The sequence below is a fragment of the Lagopus leucura genome, unplaced genomic scaffold (genome assembly GCF_019238085.1).
Source record: "Lagopus leucura isolate 7727_CA_CO unplaced genomic scaffold, USGS_WTPT01 Super-Scaffold_100001, whole genome shotgun sequence".
NCBI lineage: Eukaryota > Metazoa > Chordata > Aves > Galliformes > Phasianidae > Lagopus > Lagopus leucura.
Genome location: NW_024962262.1, coordinates 32,887,969 through 32,900,645, shown reverse-complemented (window position 1 = coordinate 32,900,645; position 12,677 = coordinate 32,887,969). Strand labels below are relative to the sequence as shown.

Sequence of the window (12,677 nt, the reverse complement as noted above, 5' to 3'; positions counted from 1 at the left end):
CTTTTGGTGCAGCCCAGGATTATGTTGGCCTTCTGGGCTGCAAGGTCACTTTGCTACTTTATGTCAGGCTTCTCATCCATCAGGATTCACAAGGCCTTCTCTGTATGGCTGTTCTCAAGGAGAACTTCTCATAGCCTGTTCACATATCTCTCTTGTTGTCGATGAACCTCGTTATGTTCATCTGTGCCTACTTTTCAAGCCTGCCCAGGTCCATCAGATTCTCTTCCTTCTGTTTTGTCAACTGTATCACAAAGCTTGGTGTCATCAGCAAACTTGCTGATGGCATTATTAATCCCCCAGTCTATGCCATTGAGAGGCACAGAGGTGAGGCTTACAACCCTGTAGTTTCCCAGATCTTCCTTTCTCCTTTTGGAGAAATGGGAGTGATGTTTCCCTTTTTCTAGTTACTAGGGACTTTGCCTGACAGCCAATTATAATGGCATTGATTGACTCATGTCCAAAATGCTTAGGGCATTATTGAAAATAAAATAAAAACAAGGGCTTTGTGCCCTTCCCTGAAGCCTGGAACAAAATTACATATGGTCTGTCCATGCTCGCAGCATTCATAAGTTCAAATCATATGTCTAAAAGAGAAATATACCAGCTACTCAGGGAGCCCTTACTTTAAGATTGTGCAATAAAAGCAGTTACCTAGGGATGATTGTATACAAAATATATTTGAGAAAGGAAGCCAAATGGGAGAAAAGATACATATCTAATGTTTAATGGATTTGACATAAAAAATACTGGTGACTATATGGTGCCACAAAGGATACCTTTAATGAAGACTTTGTCTATTGAGCTGCGGAATAAGCCTTCTGTGCCTCCAACTGGGTAAATCACAATGAAGCAGGAGATTTTTCCTTCTTTAATCACCTCCACTGGCTCTGAGCTGAATTTGATCATAGGATTCCAAGTAAGAAAAACCGCTCATGTTTAACATATGTTCTCATTGCTACTGGCCAACATTTGGCATAGTGTTCAACTTAAAAGACCTCTGAAAACACAAAAAGTAGGACTTACATTTATATTCAGTTATCTAAATGTAGTAGTATACAGGTTTTCCTGTGAACTAACTGTTGTTGCTAAAGACACAATTAATATAGTTAAAATAAGCCAGTGAGCTACTCGGCATGTACCGAAACAGGCCCCTGCAATGTTCTGCAAGATTTAGAGTATTTCTAGGCTACAGTTAGGTGTCTGATTTAGAGGGGAATCCTTTCAAAAAGATCAGGGATCAGAGTACATTTTCTCCCTGCATTTATTCCCAGAACATAAAAAAGAGTATTCATGCCTACCTGCAGTCTGATTCTAGCAAATAGACAACAAGTTTGTAGGCCCAGTTTGAAATATATAGACTGCTAGCCATTTCCCTTTAGAAGAACAAGAGACGGGAATTTTAGGTGCTGCTCTGCAGATACACTGCTTGAGAGAATGTAGGTCACGAGTATTTTAGAGTAGATTCATGCTTCTTGGGAAAGCCTGCAAATTTTTTTGCTTGATAATAACAAACTTTTTGCAAATTTGGAGAACTAGGTCTTGCTTATTCCTGGCTCTCCTATATATTATTTCTAGGAAATAATAATAATATGAATAAACAAACAAACAACAACAAAAACCAAACAATCAAGAAATTCTCTCCTGTGTAAAAAATGATTATTCAAGGCACTGTAGTTGCAATTATTAAAAGTTGAAGGCAGAAATAATAAATTAATTTTGCACACAGGTTACAGAGAAAACTCTCAAAAGATAATGTCCTTGATTTAAATATATATATATATATATTAAAGATGAGAGGCACCCATGCTAGGCAGAGATACTCCTTTCATTATAAATTACCTTTGGGTATACAGAAATGTGACATTTATCATGGTTACAACTTGCTAAAAGAAAACAGATTAAAAGATAGATGTAAATCAGTTTTGAGAAAGAAGATTTTTAAGCATATAAAAAATGTTTTAAACATCTTTTTTTAATTCAGTGAAATCATTCCTTTGTTTTTCTCAGTTTAAAATCTAGAAAGAGAAACTGGTAAGACTAAAAGAGGTTAAAAACTAAAATAGTTTGCTAACCAAATGTTAACAGTTTATGGGCTGGTTCAGCCCTGTTCTGTGACTAGCGGGGCGAAGGGATTTCACAAAAATCCGTGCCTCTGGAAAAAGGAAACAGGGGACCCCAAAATCATTAAAAACAGTAAAAACAGTGGCCAAAATCTGAGACAAAGCCATATTTAGTAAAATATGGAATACCAGATAACACACTATAATACAATATAATTAGAATTAAACCTAATAAATCAAATATAATGAGAGAGAGTGTCCAAAAGGTGGATAGGCCTCACTGTAACACTGAGACGAGATGCACAGTCCAGTTGAGGAGCAGGGAGAAGAGCCTAATGAAGAAGAGCACATCAGGTGACCTTGCCAGGGGTTATATCTCCTCAGAGATATATCAGAGATCGCAAAGCCCCCGGAGTATGTCATTCTTGTCTTCCAGACAGGTGCCCGGAACTGGAGCATTAACAGTTTAACTCCCAGTGCCCTACATGATATTATGATGTGGAATACCAATAAACAAAAATCATAAAACCATGACACCAAATATAACATGGGATTCACATACAGTCTTTAATCCTTTTGCACCAGTAACCATTCTTGGCATCGGTGGATAACAAATTACTCTTATCAAACAGTGTGAATGCTATTTTACGGATATTATAGTCTGTGCTTACAAGTAGCACCTTTGTTTTATGTTGCATTAATGACTGTGATGTTATAACCAGAATGTACTCTCAATGTACATTAAAGTAGCTAACTGTTCAGATGAGGGAAATGTAACTGGAAAACTGTGATCCTTTCAAACTTTGCAGAGGGTAGATATTCATTTTCTGTCAATCAAATTAATAAAAAGAGTCAATTTCTACCAAACAAAAAAATTTTTTTTTGAACACTTTCTTTGAGTTTTTATGTCAGTAGAGTAGAAATACAACAGTAGAGTAAAAGAGTCATAAAGGCTATCACAAAAAACCATGAGAAATCTAATGCAAATTGTGTAGCACTTGTCTTTTTGTTTTGTTTTGCTTTGTTTTGTTGCTTTTTTTTTTTCTAATTCATTTTGTGGGGATTCATTTGTTTGTAGACATTGGGCAAAACTTATCCAGCCTCTCCAGTCATGAATCAGAGGTTAAAAATGAGTATCCTTTTGACAGTCTTTAAAGCTAAAATTCAAAATTCTGAATTAAAGAAAGATTTCTTTAAGGTAATAAAATCACACTTAAGATAGAATAGATAAGTCTAACTCTTCTGAAGTTCTGTTTTTAAAAAAATACTTTTGGATATATAACCGTAGCAAAAACTCATAGCCTTTTGAGAGTTAGGAATCGCCACTCAGAAAAAGGGGTTCTTTTAAACGCAATTGCTTGGAAGGTACACACTTTTATGTGAAATTTCTTGCTTATTTTTATTTTATATAGGGGAAAACAATAGAAATTATGTTATGCTTAATTTGTGGAAGAACCTGATAGAACAGCAAACTGTTTTGAATATGGTAATACGAGACATATAAAAACTTTTCTTTTCAGATCCCTAACACGTTATTATACAGATACTAAAACATTATTATTAAGGTGCATTTCAAACAACATGTTACACATAATAACAAATACCAACACACTGAAATATAATTAGAATTTTTTAACTCTTTCTAAATGAATTACATGTTTTCTTAGGAAAATTCAAGCCACTATGAAGTCTCTGAAATAATTCTTACGACTTCAGAGAGAACTTGATCATAACTCATTTAAAATATAATATGAATTAGTCTTAATACCATTGTATTTTGCAAGTGGTCAACATTTGCATAAAGAAGCATTATATTTTGATCTCTTTTTGCATATCTCTGACAGATACAAAAAACAAATAATACATAATTTAATGCAGAGATTAGTAATTGTTAACATTTTTTATGGTGAAAATATACATCATTATGCACGTTTCTTTGAGTTGGGAAAAAAAATTAATTTCCTTTGATGAAATTTTCAAAGCTCTTATCCATTATTGGAAAGAAATAAAAAGCTTTAAAAAGTTTTTTTTTTTTTTCATGAAAACGAAGGCATGAATTCCCATCAGACTCTAGTGAAATAACTATTCTCTTTTTCCCCGTATACTAAATTAATAATTTTAACTACAGCACTAAAAGCTTAGCCTGATTATTATCACCATTGTATTTTTCCTCATCTATCCAAATAACTGAGGAATCACTGGGCCAAAAAGAAAGACTTACAAGTAAAGATGGGAGGCAACGTACTTCAGCACAGGTTCCTGCTTTTCCTCTGTTTTCTACTGGCTCATTTTATGGGATTGGATTAGTAAATTAAACTACTATGAACATATCACATACAAATACATCAATGAAGTCTACATAGTTTAATATTAACTGGGATGCTCTGGTTATCCCACCCTTCATTCCTAAAGGAAAACTGTTATAATTCTGAGCTCTTCTCTCTCTTGTCTTTTTGGAAAATAACTGGAAATATTTTGAAGATAAAAAATTATTGTAATAAGTACTTTCCTGTGGAAGATCTATGTTTCAACAAATCAGTATTCTCTATCAGCAAGAAGATATATATTGTCAACACATACAAAGTTCAAAGATATTTTTGTATGTATGATAAAGTGCTTGCAGAGAAATACATAAAAATATAAATTATTTGAAGCATAAACAGAAGCACAGTGATACTCAAGTTCAAATGATTTCAACAACAAAAACTCACTTGTGGACTCCTTTATGCACAGACTTCCAACAGTCCTTCATGTTTGCGCAATAACTGCTGATTGTAAGATGACAGAAACTATTGAGAGAAAAAAAAAAAAGAAAAAGCAATTGCATTTCAAATAATGACAGGAAACTGAAATTAATTAGAAGGTAACTTCCATGCATCTTATTTTACTAAAATGTATGACCCCTATGTTTATATTATCCTTTGGGAAGATCACATGATAACATTTCCCGCTCCCAATCTACTGTCTGCTGGTGCAACCTCACCTGAAGTACTGAGCACAGTTTTGGGCACCACCGTATAAGAAATACCTAGAATTACGCATCCAAAGGCGGGTAGCAAACATGTGAAAGATTACAGAGGACAAAATGTATGAAGAGCAGCTGAGGTCCCTTTTTTTGTTCAGCCCAAAACAGAGTAGAATGAGTGGAGGCCTCACGAGTTACATACTCGTAATATGTAATATAATATTCGTAATATACTGTTTGACTGTTTCACCTAAATTTAGGCCAAGAAGCAATTACAGAGGACCAGAAAGGCAATTACAGATACAGTCCCTGCTCAGAACAGACCTGACCATGACTAACATGCTAAGTCTCCCACTGTAAACTATAAAATTTGTTATGAATGGTAGTCCATTTACATGAGCATTTCCTGTGTGAAATTTCTCTGGAATTGGTGCAGAAAGTGTTATAGTGCAGCAATGCACCCTACTGCATTTCAAAATTGAGTGGATTTGTCTGCAACCTTCCTCATTTTTCCGCTCCTCCTTCACCATTGTCTTTTCTATGTCGTCTCAAAGACAACTCACCAACTTTTGACAGAATTTTTAGACAGGGAATACACAAAGTCAATCTGGGAAGAATTCCATAAGTTTAAAATTTATCTCAGTTCAATTCAATTAAAACAAGAGCCACTGTTACATATAGTTATTCTAGCTAAATAAGAAACTGTTAATTATATCATTACACAAAACACAACATGATATCTGAACATAAACACAAGAGAGAAAACTTATGGCAACATTTAGATCAAGTTTTGAGTCCACAGAAAGAGCTTCTATTTTTTGTACTATTTTTAAATAAAATTGAGAGCAAACATAAGTAGTGAAGTGATGCAGTCCTTCCGAAGAAATATGAATAAGAGCGCACTAAAAACAGGGTATTAGGAATACTACTGTGTACAAACAAAATAAAACCTCAAATTCTATTTAGACATAAGAGATCTTTTTCTTTACTGAGGTAATATCAAATGCACATTAAACTTTAAAACAATATAGCAAAAGGTAAACATCATAGCAGAGATTTTATTGCTTTCACTATCTGGTGGGTACCACTAGTTATAAATCTTTGAACCCTAAGCCAATTGGAGATGGCAGAAATCTACTGAGGAGTTCTTCGTTACACCACATCCATAATGACCACATAATGACCATTTGACCACAATACTGCTCTACTTCTGGAGCTGAGGTTGGTGTAAATGAGTAGAAATAGCAAAACAGACTGACCAGGGAATACAGAAGCGTCTATGTTACTTGACATCATTTTGAATCTTCCAGTCTTATAGACTGCCACTTTCCAGCAGTCATGTCATTAAAACAGCTAATGTTGATCGCAATGTTTACTTTGCATACATATATTCTTAAATCTGCAATCAAATGCATCAAAATATAGATTATTTGATTATGTTTTAATATTAAAGTTAGAATACACATTAGATATTTAATCCAGAGTTTTTACTTCATGTTTAACACTCTGTGGGGTAGTACATCTCTACTTCAGGCTGCAAATCTTTTCTTTGTATTCAAATTATACAGTGAATCTATCTCAACCTAGTTTAGTGATGATTTATTTAAATCCTACCTACCTAATGACTGATGATTTATAATAAGCACAGATCACGATAAATGCAGTCATTTCGTCACATTTACCTTTGCTGCCTAAAATAGTCTTTTCTGGTGCCTCAGTCAAGGACTTAGAATGAACACTACCTCAACAAAATCATGTGTTATAGTGTAGCTAAGATTTGTACTCAGTCTAGTTATTTTGTTCAATAAACATTAACTGTTAATTTCCTATACTTTTAGGACAGGAAAGGCTGATAAAGCAATGGAGAGAAAGCAGCTGTACAAATGAGAGATACTATGATCATTGCTGCTATTACATGTTCTTCCAGTTCTACCCATTCTCACAATTTGTTGTTGCTAAACTGTTATTACTGTTTTTTTTCTAATTTTGGAAAGGATTGTGAACTGCCCTGGCAAGGCTTAGAGCAGTGAAAAGCAAAATGGAAAAGTCTCTATAGAATTTCAAATAGTATAGTTAATGAAGTTTGCTCTCCTCAAACAAAGAGAAGCTGAGTAAAGTTTCTCATGTATGGTAGTTTTAAGCAGCTTTGGAGATGGGGATAAATGATGCTTATTACAAAGGATGCTTTTAAAATAGAGAAGGAAAGGCAAGGCAAGAAAAACAACCATGCCAAAGTGAGTGAAAGAACAGAAAGATAAGAAAAGATGTCTGGGAGTACACAATGAAGAATAAAATCAGATAGAAGATATTGACTGGGTTATGTGAATCATCATACTCTCTTCTCATATGGAAGTCACAATATAAAGCCTTTTCCAATTTTTTCCATGCTATTGCATAATCTTAATAGGAAAATAATAATCCATAGATTAACTAATCGTAAACTCAAGTATTTTTGAGTTTTTTTTCTTCAGACAGAGAAAATGTCTGGTAAGCGAAAAATCAAATACAGGAAGAGTCAAGATTTGCTTGTGTAAAGACCCTCTAGGTAATTTTAAAAATATTAGCCTTGAAATAGGACATATAGTAAAGAAATAGCTACACTGAATGTTAAAATGAGAAAAGAAGAAAGGCAAACCTGTAGCACAGAAATTTTCAGAAAATTAATGGTCTTATGAGAATTTTGATAAAAGGCAATGAGTATCTCAGCAGAGTGATAGCAGGATTAGCTTTTCCTCTTTTCCTCACACAGCTAGATAAGTATTTCTTGCTATTACATCTTGAATTCTTCTTTTTGTTTGTTTTGTTTGTTTGTTTGTTTGTTTGTTTTGTTTTATTGTTTGTGGAGGTAATTCATTATGACACATTAAATTGTCCTGTAAAGACTTCTTTGTTAGAGTAGAATAAAAATCACAAAGTGTTAAGACTTTATTCTAGTATTTATTTTATACAGTTAGAGTATACTATCTTTTGTAGTACCACTCCTCCAAAAGACTGAAGCAATTTGCTGTGTTTTAAAGCAACGTAAAAAGGGCAGTCAGTAAAACTGTAGGGCTCTGAAATAATACATGTAATAGAATAATTGACTATTCAATATGAAAACTGGAATTCTTAAGAATACAACATATTTTAAGCACCAGTATAATGCTAGGGTTATCATTTCTGAGTCATAAATAACAATTCTCTCCACTGGCCTCCCAGAGTCTAAAGCCTATCACACACATTAGTCAGTCTCCAATGCTAAGTGAAAACACTTCCTGTATCTGTAACACTGAGTGGAGGAACAATTTGTCTTCAACTTCAGTAGCAATGTGTTCAAATAAAATTGCTTGAGTTATACCTTGGCAAAAACGTATCTTTCCTTCCTCTCTGTTACTTCTAGGTCTGAGGACTATACACATGTTCGGAAGACAATGACGAAGAACTAGAAAAGATATATATACTTTTTTTTTTTTTTTTTTTTTTTTTTTTTTTTTTTAATGCAAAGCAATGTGTTTAGTATGGATATTTATCTACTTTATCAACTTATTTATTTTGTTTATTAATTTAGATCATGAACTTCTTGAAAACAGGATAACCTTAGTGAAATTCTCTGGAATATATATAAAAAAAAGAGATGTGGCTTAAGATAGGAGCCCCAAACTGTAGTGTAATACAGAATAGGCAGTACTCTCCCTTCCTTTCCTGACTGATTATGAAAAATTGATAGGAATTGAAAGACTGTGAAAATAATTTTTGGTAAGGAAAAGATAACACCATCTATATGCCTGCATCTATCAAAAGATTAAAGGTAAAGTAAAGGTAAAGTAAACTTCTCGTTTCCATAATGAATATTACTGTCATGGTACTATGTTTTTTTTTGGTTTTGGGTTTCAGTATTCCACATCAAAACATCATGTAGTGTACGGGGCATTAAAGTGTCACTGCCCCAATTCCAGGTACCTATCCCTGTGCATTACAGAAGTCACGGGATCTGGCCCTTCTGGGTGAGGGGGGAGCAATCTTGCTGCCTTGCAGTGGGTGCTGGAGGGTGCTTTCCTAGCCGTTCCAAGCTTTTCAGGTTTGAATCGGTCCCAGGAACTCTCTCATCTTGTCTGATTTATTAATCTCAATTTCAATTAAATTGCATATATTGTGTTATCTTGAATTCTGATATTATAGTAAAATAAGTTTTCCTCCATAGATTGTTGCCGCTGTTCTTTTCCTCCCTTCCTTCCTTCCTACTTATTTGTGGGACTGGGGTGTGGGGGGAAGGCCAGAGGCCTGTCGCCCCTGTCACGGACATAGATTGATCTAGTCAACTCCATGACAATTACATATTATTTCTAACTTGATTTTTCTCATTAGGATTTCTAAATTGCTATGTGAGCACTGTCCAATTCAGCCCATTGTGTTTTTACCTGTCTGAGATTACTGCAACAGTATTCTGCTTTTCACTTCAAAAATACGGTTATATATATGTTAGACTGATAAACTAGTGTTGCACAATGGACAGAAGCATCCCGTAATTTGAAAAATTAACAAAGGTCTGCCATGCACCAGGAGAAGCAAAGTAATATCTGCAGCTCATGAAAGTTTTTATTTGAACAAATCTAATACCTTCATCTTATTCACAATGCAAATATGTCTTTTTTTTTTTCTGTATATCAGTACATTCAGAATTCCCAACATAATTACTGAACCAGAAATTCAGTTTCATTGGTCTTCCATTACTAATGAGATCAAATACTAACCATAACTAAATATAATAGTTAGATATTTCTGACTATTAAAAAAACAAAAACAAAAACAAAAAACAGAACAAACTAATATTATGATGGACAAAAACCATCAGAACTAACAAACCATCACTGAGGATAACCATACTCAAGTCAACCTGTTGGCTATGCCTGACGTTCAGTCATGCATCACAAAGAACAAAGAATGCAGTAAGTAACATATGCAGCCAGGAGTTCATGATCTGACTTAGCTTGGACTTAATACCAGTCATATGAAACTAAGAAAACTCCACCAGTTTAAATACTGATGATATTTATCATCTTATGTTTTCATTCTCGCTCTTAATGTAAAACTATAAATATTGAAAAGTTTGACTCAGGTAGTTCTCTACAAAATACATCTACCACAGCAAAATCCTAACTTTCAGCTTAGTTCCTTTATATTAGTTCCATTAATTATTAGAAACAACTTCTGTGGTAGACTGCCAAGTATTACCCCTCGTGTTAAATCAGTAGGTCAGAGGGGAATATTATTATAAGACTTATTAATAGACTAAAATAATGTAATGAGGTCTATGCACTAACATATGCTGTGATGAAACTGATACTTATCTTCATACCATCCTCACAGAAGTCTTATAATTACAGTCCTATTCCAGTATACCTTGGAAACATTATGTAGACTTCTCCGTATCTTTTCCAAGATAATTCAGTGGTGTTTCTTAGTGGAACATATGATATTTCACTCTTTGAATGTATGAAATGGAATCATGGACTTACATTCTGTAATTTTCAGGACTCTTTTTACTTCTTCGCTTCCTGATCCTCCACAACCATCTTCATCATCACAATCTCCACTGATTTGTTCTTCCACACTTCCACCACTGCCTGTTTGCCGTAGATCCCAGTTATCATATTTACGAAATGATTTGCCCCGCAACAGCTAAAGACAAGACATGGCATGCAAGTTAGTAGTGCAGATGAAGAACTTCGAAGAACATCCAAGATTTCTTATCTCTCTACCTAATATTGTTTTGATTTTAAAAGAAAAATCCAGAATCCACAGAAAGATAATTCTGACTTTTTCCCCCTCTGGTTTACAGTCATATTTAAAGATGCTCATTCTTCATTTTTTATTTAAAAACATATGCAATGTTTCTATTTGTACTTCTTCTGTACTGCTAAATAAGAGATTGGTCATTAAACCCTAGCCCAGAGGCAAGCCACTTGTCCCTCACACTTTCAGACTGGAATTTTTTCGAGGAGAGAGACAGAATCCATGCTACACAGCAACTTGCCCTGCATCTATTCCAGACCTATGTGGTGACTTAAGATACAATTATTATATTTTCAGTTTTTTCAGTTCAGAATATCTGAACTAATAGAAGAGCTGTGCTTCATATATTGCTGTATATCTGTTACATACAAAACATCCAGGTTGTATGTATTCAGTGTGTTACATAGGAATCTGGTATAAACTGAATGAAATAGATGTGCTGGGACAATATCAAATATTTGACCAGGGAACAGCAGACCAAGCCAGTACCACTGGGAAACATTATTGTCCTGGAGATAACTGTTTCCCAGATCACATTTAGGCATCTTTTTAGTAGAGCTAACAAGGGTGACCCAAAATAAATCAGATAGCTGACACTGTGTTGGGCAGTGTAAATACTTTGGATCCAGTAGACAAACTTGTTCTTATGTTCCTTCTTGTTTTTAGTATAAGCATGGTCAATAATGGTCTACAATACAGGAGGTCAGAAGCATAGATTTCAAAGTTTGACTCACTTCTTTCTGTTAAGCAGAACTGAGCAATAATTTGAATAATATTCACTTGTTTTCCATTATCAAATGTACAAATGCCACACAGATTTTTAAATATTAAGCATACATATTGTCTTACTTATTACTCTGACCCAATTGGAAACCTCGTACTTCTCTATGTTGAAACCCATGAGGTTCACATGAGCCCACCTTTTGAGTTTGTCAAGGTCCCTCTGGATGGTTTCCCTTCCTTCTAATCCATCAACAGCACTGCTCAGCTTGGTGTCATTGGCAAACTTTCTGAGGGTGCACTTGTGCCCATCATTGAAGTCATTGATAAAGATGTTGAAGAGCACCGGTCCCAAGATAGACCTCTGTGGGATGCCACTCAGCACTGGCCTCCACCTGGACATAGTGCCATTCAACACAACTCTGTCTATTGCCTTCCAACCAATTCCTTATCCACCAAATCACAGAATCACAAGGTTGGAAATGACATGTAGGATCATCTAGTCCAACCTTCTCCTCATCACCATTGCCACCACAAGCACTAAACCATATCACGCAGCACGTCGTCCAGACGCCTTTTGAACACTGCCAGGGACGGCAACTCCACCACCTCCTTGGGCAGCCAATCCAGTGCCTGACCACTCTCTGAGAGAAATAGTTCTTCCTTATGTCTAATCTAAACCTCCTCTGATACAATTTGTGGTCGTTGCCCCGTGTCCTTCTCGTTGCTTGGGAGAAGAGGCCAAATCCCTCTTCACCACAACCTCCCTTCAGAAAGTTGTAGAGTGCAATGAGGTCTCCCCTGAGCCTCCTCTACTCCAGACTGAACAATCCCAGCTCCCTTAGCCGCTCCTCGTAAGACTTGTGCTCCAGACCCCTCACCACTTTCGTTGCCCTTCTCTGGACACGCTCCAGGACCTCAGCATCTTTCCTGCAGTGAGGGGCCCAAAACTGAACACAGTACTCGAGGTGCGGCCTCACCAGTGCTGAGTACAGAGGGATGATCACCTCCCTGCTCCTGCTGGCCACACTATTTCTAATGCAGGCCAGGATGCCCTTGGCCCTCTTGGCCACCTGGGCACACTGTTGGTTCATGTTCAACCAAGCATCAACCAACACCCCCAGGTCCTTCTCTTCTTCACAATCATCCAGCCACTCATC

The 12,677-nt window shown here is 35.6% G+C and overlaps 1 protein-coding gene across 1 annotated transcript in view; it reads right to left on the bottom strand.

Moving 5' to 3' along the window:
* The window catches only part of GPC5 (glypican 5), a 623,755-nt gene that overhangs the window by 272,921 nt on the left and 338,157 nt on the right, over positions 1 to 12,677 (bottom strand). The window contains 1 exon segment of the mRNA XM_042866778.1: positions 10,517 to 10,683. Coding sequence (XP_042722712.1) covers positions 10,517 to 10,683 — 167 coding nt within the window.